Source organism: Gavia stellata, chromosome 31 (assembly GCF_030936135.1).
Source record: "Gavia stellata isolate bGavSte3 chromosome 31, bGavSte3.hap2, whole genome shotgun sequence".
In the NCBI taxonomy this organism is placed as follows: domain Eukaryota; kingdom Metazoa; phylum Chordata; class Aves; order Gaviiformes; family Gaviidae; genus Gavia; species Gavia stellata.
Window position 1 is genome coordinate 791,680 of NC_082624.1, and position 14,696 is coordinate 806,375.

The window sequence follows — 14,696 nt, forward strand, 5'->3', positions numbered from 1 at the left end:
TTCTTGGAGTGAGGGGCCCAAAACTGAACACAGCATTCAAGGTGTGGCCTCACCAGCGCCGAGTACAGGGGCACGATCCCCTCCCTACTCCCGCTGCCCACACCATTTCTGATACAGGCCAGGATGCCGTTGGCCTTCTTGGCCACCTGGGCACACTGCTGGCTCACATTCTGGCTGTCAACCAACACCCCCAGGTCCTTTTCCACCAGCCTCTGCCCCCGCCGTGGCGTTCCACCCGAGTGGGTGGGCAGGGCCCGGGGCACCCTGCGCTGAGGCTGAAGAGCTGGAAGACCCCTCCCCGCAGCCTCCCCCTGCTCAGCTGGTGCATGGAGGTCCATCCGTTGGAGAGAAAGCACCTGTGGAGCACAGAGGTTGTTGAAAAAACAAGGGTGCGGTTATGTCACAGTCCCTCTCCCAGAATACGCAATCATGGCAGAAGGTACGGAAACGAATTGTTTATTAATTTGTAAAAAGTCAGCAACATAACGCGAGGCGTTGAAACGCAAAACCAAGCCTGAGTGCATCTGTTAGCCCTGTCGTACTGGGTACGACAATTATTCCCTCACTGAGCAGAAGGCTTCAGTAGAACTGGGAGAAGCTCTGCTGCCTCTCCCACCAAAACGAAGGACTGTATCTCCAATTACAGCACAGAGAGCAGGAAATAAAATTATTTGAGGCCACAGAGGTATCTCCTATTTAAGCCAACAGTAGGCTAATTTAGAAGAAAATGAGTGACAGAATTGGGTGTAGGCCACATCGGCATTTGTGCCTTCAAATTCTAACCTCAGTCTGATGCCTTCAAATCAGGATTATACACCAACAGCTAAAAAAAAAATAAAATTGCTAAGCCAAACAAGAACCACATATTTGCAGTGAAAACAACGCTCAGCTTAACAGGCAGTTGTGTAGGGCCTGGGGGAAAAGTCTCTTCCAGAGGTTGGTGTGGAAGCCCAAGGCAGGCATAGGCACAAAAACCAGACCCTTTAACGGTGGCATCACACAGGGCTCCGCCCGGCCAGCGCCGGTGGGATTTGGTGGGCTGCCCCAGCACAAGACATCCCAGTCTAAGGCATCAGGTAGTGCTGATCAGATGCGTTTTTGGGGACATGTCATTCCTTAAAAGGCATCGTTCTAATGACATCACTTTATGCAGAAAAGGGTTTGTAATATAACCCTGATGATTTATACTCAAGGAAGAGAGACCAAGGATACGGGGCTGCCCTGTAACCAGTGCAGCAGGAGTTTTTTCTGATGTCACCAGTGACATCTTCCCTACCTACAGATCTATAGGCAACATATACATCAAGTGCAGCAAGGCTGTTAATGCTCCACACTAACAGACAGCAAGTTAAGATCTAAACGTGCTTGTATTTTAGGTGATTAATTTCTTTGTGTTTCAATTATCTTGCAAAAACTGAAGCAAGCCTGCGTCCTGCCCTCTCCATGTATTGATGAGGTTAATTTTTCCCTGTGCAGCCTCTCACATTTTGCATCCCAGTTTGCTTCAGTTGGTAAGTTTTGCTGGTGAATGCAACAGCAAAGGGACAGCTTGTCAGCAAACAATTTAGCTTTTACATATTTGGTTACAGCATTCTGTTTAAGGTGGGCTTTACTAGCCCAATTAGTAGACAAATGGGTGTTCCAAGCATAAAAGCTTATCAAAAGAGTCAACCAGAATGGCCATTATCTAACCAGAGCATTGACTAACCTAAGTCAATGCTCATAGCAATTAATAAGATATTTGGGGAAAATTAAAAAGAAAGAAATCCTTATGATCAGCTGCTTCCCGTCACCCAGGCAGTACACCAGGCATCCTTTTAATCTTCCCCACCACAGAGTCTGAGCAGAACTTTCCTATAGTCTCCTGAGCAGTCTCCCTAGAGAGGAAAGAAAAAAGGAACGCAATTAGTTTTACAGCTCCATACAAGGCTGGATTCTTTCCAGCACATACAATTTCACAGAACCAGAAAATCATTAAGGTTGGAAAAGACCTGTAAGATCATCAAGTCCAACCATCAACCCAACACCACCGTGCCCATTTGTTGTAAGGTTTGTATCCTCTTTGACAAGAACTAAGAACATTCAGGAACATTTTCAGTACATAAATGTAAAGTTTCCTTAATTCCAGCTCCTCTAAAATACCCAGTAGGTGTCAAGTGGGGACCTGTCTCCTTTAAGCTGCTTAGCAAATCCAGCTCTTTGTTTCTAACACTGGAAAGCTTACCTTGATGAAGGAGTAGAGCGATTTCCCATACATGGTCAGAAATTCCCTTCTGATATCCAGCATATCTATTTCAGAGCGGGACACCATCACTCGGATCAGCGTGTTGTCGTCTGTTCCCAAGCCCTAAAGAAATAAGCCAACCATGTACAACTACAAAGCCTTTTGGATAAATCAGTGACAGACACAAAGATTTTATCACTTGGTCTTCTGTGGTGTCTGTTCCTAATCAAAGCATTTGTGCATTAGTGAAGTGATCCACTGGCAGCTGGCTGCTGGGTAAGAACATTGCTCTGAGCTTCCTGAGGGAAAAGAGGTCCATATAAAAGCTCGGACTTTTTTTTTTCCCCCGGTGAACGGCAGAGTTTCTCTTTATCTAACGATTGCTGTCATGCTACTGACTTGAGCATGGAAAGGGAAAGGGAAAAAAAAAAGCAATCTCACACCAAAAGCTCCTTACCTTCATGGATTTATACAATCTTTCAGCAAAATACGCAGGTTTATTTCGCACGCACTTTACTGTAAGGGAGAGAAGAACAAGAGAATTAAGGTCAATAAAAATGGAAGGAGAAGGTCTTCCAAACCTTTACAGCACTTTTGCAGTGAAGGTGTTTATTCTGTAAAGATGCAATTCAGGGCCAACAAACAGCAAGTACAATGCAGACATCCATAGTCAGTGACCTGCTGTAAATTGAAGTCTCCGTGCCCAGTGCACAGTAATATTTTCTTTAAGACTCTTTAAAGCTTTAATGCTTCCTGACAGCAAATGTCAGCTACCAAAGCATCGCTTGGGAAAGCAAACAATACCATCAAGCACAGAGCTTTCTCACCCGATTGTATCTGCGAAGAGTAAAACACTGTGGCTTGCAAACAGTATCTGCCTCCTGAAGCTGTGTAAAGAGCCAGTCAGGGCAAGATACAATATCTCTAATTATTTAATCACTTTGTAGACAAAGTTTAAAAGCATGGCACTCACCAACAGCTAACAAAGCATCTTCCAGGTCTCCTGACATCTCAGATTTAATGCTGTCTGTTATGTCCTTATTAGCAATCCCTCTGTATGCATCAAAAACTAGGAGGAAAAGTCAGTGATACAAAGAGCGAGTGAGATGCTTCAGGGCATACAGCATGTAAACCACCAAGGATCACTTTGCAAGATCAAGCTCCTCATACTCTGCCTGAACACTGTACCATTATTGCGACATTGTAAGCTAAATCAGGGCTGCCCCACAGAAATAATTCATTTTAATTATCAACTGTCTTGCTAATTGGCCCACCACTGCTGCTAGCATTTTCAAGAACTGCTAGTTAATGATGGCAGTTTAAATGCTTAGCTTCTTTCCCTCTCTGCCCCAATGGGAGTCACACTTCATTATCTCCAATTTACAGGCTGGAGCGAGTTTTACTGATGTTTTTCTCAAGTCCCTTTTTGTCTCAGGAGGGAATAAAATGGTCTTAAAGAACTGAATGTGACTGGGCTCTAGGATACCTGCTGTCTCAGGAAGCTTCACAATCAGTTAATGAACAAATATAAAGCTCCGACAAAAGTATCATGCTCAAACAAGGAAAAAATCCAGGACACGGCGGAGGGTCCTACCTCTTAGTAGGTGGCATCTGTTCCGTGTACAGAGGATGGCCATAAATTGTACCTCATCTGTTCCCCATTTCTTCTCCCCAGCTTCATACAGGCACTTGAAGACATTATGAATAGACAAAGTAAGGCTAATTAAGAAGACCAGGTGTACATAAACATGAGATTTTTACTTCCATGGTGATTGAGCACTGCTGGCCTGTAGCTTGTCTAGATCACAGATATTTCCAACAAATACTAACCAAGCACAGCAACTCTCAGCTGAAATGTCATCTCCCCTCCCAAATACCCAGCCCGTCTAGAGACCTCTCATCAGAGAGTTGCAAAGGAGGCTAGAACCACTATCCCCATTTCACCGGCTGAGTCAGAACAGTGAAGAGGCTTCTCTAAGGGTCAAAACTGAGAATAGAGCCCAGGTCTCCACCTAGGGTGCTGTTGGCTAGCACAGCTTCAGGCTTCCTGTTCTGCACTGAAAAAAAATGAGGTCTAGAAAAAGCAAGGATTCACCACGCATCACAGTTCTGGCAAGGAAACAAATTGCTACACACCTGAGCATCTTGCTGAGCAAGGGCATCATCCACATACATTCCCTCATCTCTGTTTCCCTGCAGAGATACAAGAATGAAAAACTCATTTCATCAGAGCAACTAAGGGAAGCAAGTCCTGCAAATTCCCCATTCAAAACAAGTTACTGGAGATGCATAATGGGATACTTAAAATTGAATAGTAGCTTACAAATACAGCAAAATATGGCTCAGATGTGATTTGTGCTTCCTTTTGGAATGAGCAGCAATCCACTTTAACTGGGCCATTTTAAAAAGAGCACATGGCATTAATGCATACCCAGAGTCGGACTCCTCTCCCTGCAGAAGCTGGGTGTGAAACGCAGGCGAGGTGAAATGCAAGGTAAGTGAAACAAAAGCCAGCCTGAAACACCTCACCACTGAAGTGAGAGGCATGTCCATCAGCGACAGGAAGATTCGCCCCCATTTCCCTTAGCCTGGACTTACCGTCGCGAGGGACACGAGGACTCTTCGCAACATGGAAGATGTGTCAGAGACAATGTCCTCCTCAAGGGTACAGCCATACTCTAGCAAGAGCACACACACATATGACATCTGTTAGTAACAGGTCCACCACCTGGACACTGTCCACAACATTTGCCAGCTGTAAGCTAGGTAAGTATGTAACTGTGCACAGGGCTCTCAACATCACCGTAACAGTCCAGCCATCATACTTAGTGCTACAGGCCAAAATTAAGAAGCTGGCAATAGATCCACACATTGACACATATCCAACTGATAGACATAACCACCCCATCCCACTTTATTTACACCAATTCAATTTCTGGGTGAAATTCTAGCCCTTGAGGCTGTTAGCAGTCTTGCTGTTGACACGTGTTTAACTCGGAGGTTCTCTCTGGACAAATGGCAATAGTTGTATTGTCTGATTTGTCACGTTTAAAGGCTAGCAGACCCCTCTCCTTCCTCTTCACATGTCCATGCATACACACAAGTGACTTTTCAGTCAGTATGATAATGGCTTGCAGTTTGCACTACATACGAAGTTTGTAGTTCTCATTAATGCGCCGAATCTCTTCGTTTGTGCGAGAAGCCAGAATTTCAATCAGGCAACCTTCATCTGTTCCTGCCCCCTAGGGAATTGCAAAGACAAGATCCAAGGTTATAATGACAACTGTTTTGATGTGCAACAGGATTTTTTTTCTAAATTACATATAAGTTAATAATAATAAATTAATAGTAAATGTATAATTATGCCATATCATACTAAATTGACCAGAACTTAAGCAACGTAAAAGGAAGATTTCCAAACCTTCACAGCCCTCCTCAGTTCATGCACATCGTACATGGTGGTAGGAGTCATCATACCAATGATCACCCTTTCAAAATTCCCACTCAGCTCAGACTTCAAGTCATCAATCAAATCCTAGAAGATGGAGAGAGGAGAAAGGAGTTGGGGGAAGATGCAGCCTCTGAGAACAGAAAGAACTCATTCATCACTTTTCTTCACGCTCCAACCCTTCTTGGATGAACAGTTGCTCTGAATTGAACAAGACCAAAATAAAGTTGGCCAGGGAAAGCTTGTGCTAACCTTACTCTCGTGGAGACGAGGATGTTGTTCACATTTCACCCAAGTGATATAACCCAAAAATTGTCTGCATCTCCCTGTTAAAGCGACAGTCACTAATCTCTGAAGACCACCTACCCTGCCAATGCTGCTTTTATACGTGATCAGAACTTGCTGACGTTGGGAAACATTTAGTTTGGTCAAGATCTCGATGATGGCATCTTCATCTGTGCCTGGAAGAAACCAATGGAAACCAGTCAGGCTGCTTGCCCAAGAACCAGAAACATGCTCTGGTCTTGTCCAGACTGTGCCATTAGCCATCTTCTGTTCCTTACACAACCTGCTTCTCAACATCTTCTGTTCCTTACACAACCTGGTTCTCAACAGCACTGGGGACTAGGTCAACACACAGAAGTGCCTCTACCCAGCCAGCAGCATGGCAGTACCACACCGCAGGAGAGACAAGACAAGAGCCTGATTAAGGATGCTTTTGTGGCAAAGACTTGGATTTCAAGTTGTGTTCAAGTCCCAGCCCAATCAAGTTGCTTGATGCCTTTCAGTGGCCTCACAGGGCAGTGGGGCAATGCAAATGGCTAAACTTGCCCTCTAACAAACCACCAGACAAAACATTCCCAATGCTCGGGGGGTGGGAGTGGGGGAAAAACAGTGGAGGGAGACCAACTTACCAAATCCCTTCATAGCCTTCCTTAGCGCCTGTGCTTCTTGCTCAGCACTGAAACTCGAGACACCCTTGATTGTTGCCTAAACCCACAGGAGAGGAGTTATCAAAGGCAGACTCAAAGTGATACATACATACAGTAGAGTTGGATTAAAAAAAAATAATTCAAAAGATGCAAACACAGTGATAGCAAGTAAAGTCCACCCACCAAACATGAGTGATTTTATATCAGGCTTCCATCCTACCCTAAAGAGAAACAGTTTGTTCTAGAGGGACTTCCCAGACACATAAGAAATAAGCCACAGGGACACAACTAAAAGGAGAAAATATCTTCACATAGCTGCCCATGGAGTATCTGGTTTCCAATTAAATAATGGCAGGCAGCCTGACATCTCTGTTCGGTCCAGCTGGGGCTTCTTCCCAGCAGTTTTCCACGTAAAACATACATAGAAGAAGCTGTTCCCATCAAAGTCCCATTCCTGACTTTTCTAAGAGCAGCCAAGGTCCATCATTCTGTAAAATAATGCACCAGGAAGCACAGTGATTTGCTCAAAACAGGTTTCTCCTGCCTCCTGTCCAGTGCCATTTCTGTGGGACTGCACTGTCTTTACAAAGCTCTCCATGTTCCCGTGAAAATCATCAGCAAAACACCGCTTAACGTTTGTGTAGGTTAGGCTTTCTGCAACAGGCACAGGGATAACTACCTTGTAGATGGCTACCTTGCAGGTTGAACCTGGAAAGGATAATACACCCGGGAAGTTTATCTGGAGAAATTCATGCTTTTTGAACTAATACCTGATCGGATTTTCCATTAACTCCCCAAATGGAAAAGCCCGTATGTGTAGGTCATTCTCCTCTAATATGAGGAAGCAGAGAGAAGTGATAAACTCACCCCCCATAAAGGGACAGACAGTGACAGTGTTCTTCCTGCTGTGTCCTTATCTAAGCTACACTCCCCACGTTTATCTCATCAGAGCAAACGGCTGGCACAGCACGGTACAGAAAACACGCACACGCACACTCACCATCGCTCTCGTATTTGGTCAATCTGTTATTGTCTGAGTCCCCAGGCAGTTAGACAACTGTAATAAAAAACAGAGGGAGTGTTAGTTTTCCAGCAAATAATTAATAGAATATACCTACCCTTGCCAGTTAATGGGACTGGTTAAGTAACGATCTAATTTCTTTGAGGACTAAAAGCAACACCTGAACAGCCCTACTGAACGCCCATAGCAGCATCCCTGAGTTTCCAGAGCTGCTTTGTACTGAACAAACAAAGGCTGGCTTGCAACAGCATAGGGCCAGGGCGTTCACCCTGTCTGAAAGAGGAATGCGGTGCACAAGCAGATGATTAGGACTAGTAATTTAAGAAAACTTCTTTTCTATTGCTAGTGTGACAGCCTGGCTGAGTCTACAAGGAGAAGCAGATGATGTTGCCCTGGGAGCAAAGAAAATAGACTTGATTCCCATGCCCTTCAAAAGACATAGCTTTGACCTGGCCAGGTGAGAGCCTGAGAGTGTATTAGGGTGGGGGTACCTGCACAGTCCTGACAGCCTTCACAGCTACTCCCTGAGAGGCAGAGACGACATCAGGGTGTAGATGAGCATGCAAAGGATAACCTCACTCGAGGACTGGGACAGGAGAATTATTTTCCCTCTTACTTAAAATCTGCTGTATTCAACATCTCCTCAGTTTGTTGCAATGTGTAATTCCTTGTAGGAATGTGGAATGTGTGAATGTGGAATTCCTTGCAGTTTTAACTGACTGTTAAAGCCCTCAAAAAAAAAAAAAATTACTTGCCATCTCTCCAGGGTTATTTTTTCTGCTCATAGTTCTGTTTTCATGCATAGGGCCTACACATGAACACACCCAAAGTATTTTGCCATATCCCTGGTCAGTTGACAGGATGTCAAGTACTAGGACAAAGTCGACTTCCCTGCAACTCAGGTTCAACACAGCATGAGCTGACACTCTCGCACTGAAGCCCTTAAGTAGAAGCAGTGATGCCTGCGGCTGACGACATCTCTCCTTAATCCTGCTCATGGTGCTTAATAGCTGCTATCAATGAGCCCAGACAGTTGTGCAAGAACAGGAGTGTCTTTGCTCATGCTTCACATGACTCTTACAAACCCGGAATACCATTGGAGGGTGCTGTTCAGGCAAGTTAACTCTCAGTATGACATTTGCCATAGATGTGTTATGCACAGGCACTCCCGAGTGCTCTCCAGGTCATCTGTACGTTATTACACCCTGCGCAATCGGGCAACATACGGAAAATTGTTAGTGTTGCGTTTGCTTTCTTTCATTTGATTATAGATTTCGCTGGTCAGATTATGACCCAGACCTCAGAAAAGTCATCTTTGCTCTTCTCTAATCTTTTACAGAAATATAAAGCCAGCTTTATTTGCTTCAGCCAGACGCTAAATAATGGCTTCAAATTTCACAGATGTTTTTCTGATGCAGTTTTACCATTCAGTTGGTTTGCACACAGAAGCAGGAATATTAGACAGGCTGGTTTAGCAAGTCAATTAGAGGGCAAAAGAAAGGTCGATAAACAAGGAAAAGGGGGTGGGAGGCAGAAAAATTCTGAGTGCAAATGAGCTGGCAGAAAGAAACGAAAACATGAGGAAAGGATGCGTGTACTGGATTCAGGGCAAATGCTCCTGCAATACAAAATTACAACAGAATGTCACATTGAATACTGACTGTAAGATTCCAATTTCTTCATCCAGCTTAAACATCACTGGGAAAATAAAGAGCAGAGGACTGCAAAAGGCAGCAGTGCTAACCCCACTGCATAATCTGCAAATGCTGTTTTGTTCCCAGTATATTTCTGTGTGTGGTGCCACAAGAAGTGAGCCACTGAAGTTACAGGTGGAAGTGCTCGGCAGTTCGGCCAGGTTCTCCAGCAATGGTCCCTGCCCCTCTAACCCTCTTCCTCCCTTTCACAAGTGAAGGTGTCTCCATGAACTGCTCAGGCCAGGGCATTAGATGAATAAAACTCTCCTAGCCACGCCCTTTGCTGGTAGAGAGAGAAAGGAATTGCTCAATCAGATTTGCCAGCGCTCTGCAGCTTAGCACAATTCCTGGCCTGCAGCTCAAATGGGGAAAACCAGCTTCAGGATAGGAGCAACACTTAACTCCGTGTTTTGAAGAGTTGAACTATGCATGCAAAAAGTCAGCTAGCAAGTGCTAAGGTGCCCTGGCTAATCCCTGTCCTGATGCTGTTTGCTTCATCCCAGAATAAAGGCCTGAGCTACCTGATACAGTAAACCTGGCTTAGAACGCTGTGGCCAGAGACAGAGTGCAGGTATACGAGACATCCCTCCCATTATTCAGATTTTTTCCATGGATGACCTTTTCCTGGCAGGCTTTATCAGCTAATCAGGCAGTTATAAGTCCACATCAATGTCCTCTAAAAGCTGAATCCAGAATAAACTTAATTTATCAGAAAACAGCTGAAACTATCGTGTGTGCTGTCCAGTTCAAATCTAGGCTTGCTCTGAATCAAGTTTCCCTGACTGTGCACAGAGCACACACAGCTCCCAGCAAGCAAAGCTCCCAACAGCTTAACAGGGTATAAACACAAGGGGGTTTTTTTCCCAAGTTTGAGCTCATAGACATGTTGCCAGTCCTACACCGAGGATCTGGAGTGGAAAACCACTGTTTTGAGACCCATCCCCTTGCAAGGCAAACACTGGACTTGTTTGACTAGTTCTTTCATTCGGTGCACGTTTACTCGAACACAAACCCACACCCTGCGCCAGATCAGCTTTTCCATGGCTCTGCCACCGCCAGCTGTTTCCAGGGTGCTGGATACAGCCTGCTTCCTCCGCAGCTGGCTGTGCTTCAGGGAGGCAGAGTGTCCCGGGGTAGGTCTGTGGCTCCTAGCAGGGTGACTGACCCTGATCCCAGCCCAATTTGCAGCTCAGTGAAGGATCTCCCTTCTGCTGGCGAGCCCCGAGCCAGCTGAAATATCCCAGCACCTCCCACACGATGACCTTTGCCTGGCCACTGCCCTCAAAAGGAATAAAAATATAATACTGAGTTAGCAGAGCCTTGTACTCCTCGCTTCAGCCTGTGCTCCCACCCAAAGCCGCTTCACAAGCCCCCTGCCATGCCCTCCACACTCCAGCATCCAGCAGGGAGGATGTCCCAGCTTGGCCACGGGGCACAGCAGAAATAGGAAGCAAAACCTGCACTCCCTGTGCCTGGGAAGAGTCAGCCATCTTCCTCCCTCCCACAGCTCGCCTCCCCATCCTTCCTCACCCCAGGCCTGTGCCCTGCAGGGCTGCCCCGATGCCCTAATGCCTTGGCACCATGGCCCCGACGGGGCATCTGCCCAGCCAAGGGCTGTCACGCTCCCGCACAGCCGCACTACCAGCCGCTGCGGTCTGGCAAGCAGGGACGGTGCTTGGCGTCTTCCCAGGCACCTCTAGCCACGCGACCCCTTCCCTATGCCAAAGGGGACCCCCCCAGTTAGTTCGGCACTCACCTGCTGTCCCAAGTGGGTGCCTTGGCAGGGATGGGGAGAGCTTTGCTCGGCTTGCCCTGGATGGCAAAGTCCCCGCCCTGGAGCGGGGTGGGACTCGTCGGCGCAAAGCAGCTTTTCTGGAACGCCTGACAGGAAGGCAATCCAGCCCTGCTCCCCTCCTCTGCCCTTCGGTAAACAGTTGGTTGTAATCCGGAGCAGGGAGAGATTCCCCAGGGAGCCTCACTCACATTTAGGAAATGCACATTTGAGGTTACACAGAAGCCCTTGCAAGTAAAGGTGGCCCGGCCGGCTTGGATGGCTTCCGCGCTCCCCGGCATTGCCTGTAAAAATCTCTGGGAACAGAGGGTCTCTCTGACTGCAGCCCGAGCGTCTCGCTCTATGCTGTCATGTAAAAGGGCATACCCAAGGGGGGAGCGAGGGGGACGACGGTGTGGAGCACACAGGCTGCAACAGCCTTGAGCAAGAAGCCCTGTTCCTCCCTCCATGCTGTTTGTGGGGATTTCTTACCTGTATTGTGTCTCCTTTGCTCCCACAGCACCTCTCCAGATCTTCAGCATCGTTCCCCCTTGTCTAAGAACTTTGCATCACAAACAGCCGAGATTTCTGTAAGAATGATCATTTTCATAAAGATGATTATTTTTGCCCCAATAAATGGCATTGCCCTCAAGTCAAAACACTTCAGGCAAAGGGACTTCAGTTTTACCCCAGTGTGACACTGCCAGGGTCAGCCTTGGACAAGATCATGAGGCTGACAGAGGGAAATCAACCTTGCAATAGTACATATCTTGTCTTCACTGTGTTTATCCTCAGGGACTTGGTCTCCTCTGATGCCAAAAGTACAGTTATAATGGGTAAATCAACCCTCTCAGGTTCTGTTTTCCAGCTCGTATGACAGTTATGTCTCATCCCTGTGCCTCTTTGCACATGCTCCTTTGCGGGAAGAGACCTAAATTTAGCAGCTCAGATGAATGCAGACTGTGCTGCAGTGAGCATGTCTGTGCAGCTGGCTTATTACAGCTCCCACTGCAGCTCAGTCTCCCAAAAACAACCCCACAGAGGCCAGCCGGCCAGCATCTACTCCCTCCCTGCTTGATGTGGGGGGACATTCAACAGGGGATAACAGAAAAACAGGGTTCAAGCCACAAACACTCTGCTTTTCCATTGCAGAGTCTCTTTCCTTGCAAAATCTGGCACTTTACCCCAACCAGGATTCAGTGTGGACAAGTGCATATTATCAACAGTCACTAAGGAGAAACTCTTCTTTTTCCTACATCTGTTAAAGTTTCCATTGTCATCCCTTCCTCTCGCATCAGCTGTCTCCTGCTCTGGGCCCATACCCGCTCATTTTAATCCACCGGCAGGAGAGCCGCTGTGTTTCTCCATCTTATGTTGCCTCTGATTTTTTTAGCCTGTGTATTTTCAAAAGCTTCATTCTTCTGTTTGCTTTCCAGCCTCTTCAACCTTGAAGACTGGATGGCTCCGACACTGAAGTCAATGGTATATGCAACAGTAATTCTTTAAGACTGTGAGTTATTAATCTTCTTTGGAAGATTAAATATCCTTTAAATACAGCACCAATCCTGCCATTCATGATTTGCGTAATTTAACCTTTTCTTTCCCCCTGGGAGAGTCTCCAAGTAGGGAGGAATACTTGAAGATGCAAAGTGTTTGTGTGGATGTTTTTGGCCATCCAGAATTAGCCACGTAAGTGTGGTCCATTTGAAAGACAGATCCTGACCCAACACACAGCCGAGTTTCCTATAACCTTGGCTGGTTATGGATGCCGGCTCTGTAGCCGTCTGATTCAGACAATCACGATTATTTGGACCAGAAAGGAAAAAAAATACAAAGTACAAAAGCTTCTGACCATGCTGAGAGTTAGCCGAGCTTCTCTGGAAGGTGGATGGAAGGACAGGGGATTTAGGGCAGTGGTTGAACCCTGTTGTACCTTGATACAGGAGCTGCTACCTTCAGGAAGGCAAGGGGTTGTAGGAGAAATTTCCTATCTAATATTCAGGAGACAAAGCTTTGTCTCTGCAGGAGCCCTCTGTCGAGGGTCTGCTCAGCTTTCAGCATGTTGTCTTCATCTCTTAAAGGACGGAAAGGCTATGGTTATCCTTAAATCTCTCCAGCCTGAAGCACTGTCTAGCATAGCTTTGCTGTCCTTACATCAAAAGAGGGACAGTAATGGACAAGCCCACAGTTCCTATCGGTGTAGTAAGTGACAAAGCACATTGCTTTTCTTTTCACTGATGCTTCCTGTATCCATCCATTATTTTAAATCCCTGTGTTATAAAGCTCTCCAAATACCCAGACTTTACTCGGTTGCATACCTGCTCTGTATTCCCACTCCATCTGCTGTTCACCCATCTCTACAAAAGACATAATGAAAATTAAAGGTCACAGAAAGACAGGGCAGTGTGCATTAAGTAAATAAATTGAGCTCTAGCAGCCAGCCTGTTAAGCAGGAGGTATTTATTCTAGGTCCCACAAAGAGAACAGAGCTGAACCTCTCCGAAAATGGCATTTGTGTTTTTGCCCTAAGGACCTGGCCTTTTAAATTTGCACCTCAAAGAGTAGAGGAGCCTGGTGCTGGAAGGAAGATTGATTTCAGTGTGTCATTTAATTAGCAGATACCTGCCTTTAGCTTTAGAGAAACAGCCTCACCTCTTTCACTGAGGTCCAAATCCTGGCACTAACAAAGTCATTAGCCAATCTCCCACACATTTAAGCGGGGGACAGAATTTGGGCCTTTGGGGATTATGGAGGTGTTCTGAGGAAGCTGATAAGGAAATGCTCATTTTTATACCTGAGCACCAGCAGTTTGCAATCGGCAGCCCCTGAAAAGGGGGTTATTCAACTGTTCCCCAAGTGCTGTCAGAGCGGTGTTGCAGTGCTGTAGCTCGGTTAGACTACTGTCTCCATAGCAGCGCGCAGCCGAGGTTAGCGTGGAGGCTGAAAACCAGCGCTTGCTTTTCTAAAGCACTGATTTTCATGTGCTTCTAAGAGGATAAAGAATTCTCACATTCTGCCTATTAATATCAGATTAATGACGAAGTTAACTGTGGACATTAGGGCTCGCTGCAGAGATGTAGGGGTACTTCTGACACTTCGAGCAAAGATGTCTCCTTACCTTCAGGTCAGCACTGTATAAGATGAAATGTCCATTTCCACAGAGCAGAGGTAGCCTTGGTGTAGAAACAGTGGTGTTTCGGGGAAGACCCTAGGAAGAGCCAGCCTGAAGTTTTTGTTCTATTACTTGAGCGAAGCCCTTTTAACACAGAGAGAGGAAGGAAGGAGACAAACACACTCCCAGAAATATGTAAGCAGTGTTTATATGAGGTGGGAAGACTGAAATATTCCAATTCACATAAGAAATCAAAATGTTCTTACCTCTTCATTTCTTAGCTCTTCATTACTTACCATAGCCATTAGAAACACAGTTTTTACACAGTCAGTATTACCAGGGGAACGTGCAGCACTCCTCCTCTTAGCAATCCAGACCGGACTTCACAAAGCCCTGAGCATAGCGTACCAGTACTGCTACGCAAGTCAAGGGCTCTCTGGATAGACTTGGGTTGATTGCATGAACATACACGTCACATAAGGCCAAGAAGGAAC

General features: G+C 46.1%; 1 protein-coding gene across 1 annotated transcript; it reads right to left on the minus strand.

Annotated features, from left to right (window-relative positions):
- Nucleotides 1-440: 440 nt before the first annotated feature.
- On the minus strand, nt 441-7,642 carry ANXA4 (annexin A4). Its single transcript, XM_009819643.2, has 12 exons — nt 7,605-7,642; nt 6,587-6,662; nt 6,039-6,133; nt 5,646-5,759; nt 5,376-5,466; nt 4,823-4,902; nt 4,361-4,417; nt 3,819-3,912; nt 3,198-3,293; nt 2,682-2,740; nt 2,225-2,347; nt 441-1,877 (listed from the first exon to the last, which is right to left on the minus strand). Exons 1-12 carry the CDS (start codon nt 7,605-7,607, stop codon nt 1,818-1,820), a joined length of 948 nt encoding a protein of 315 aa, XP_009817945.1. The 5' UTR covers nt 7,608-7,642; the 3' UTR covers nt 441-1,817.
- Nucleotides 7,643-14,696: the final 7,054 nt, after the last annotated feature.

What these genes read in the sequence shown, in the direction of transcription:
- ANXA4 (XM_009819643.2), bottom strand. An exon ending in AACTGAGGAGGGCTGTGAAG is followed by an intron (nt 5,467 to 5,645) that starts GTTTGGAAATCT and finishes GCAATTCCCTAG; the next exon opens with GGGGCAGGAACAGATGAAGG. An exon ending in AGATGCTTTGTTAGCTGTTG is followed by an intron (nt 2,741 to 3,197) that starts GTGAGTGCCATG and finishes TCTCCCTTACAG; the next exon opens with TAAAGTGCGTGCGAAATAAA.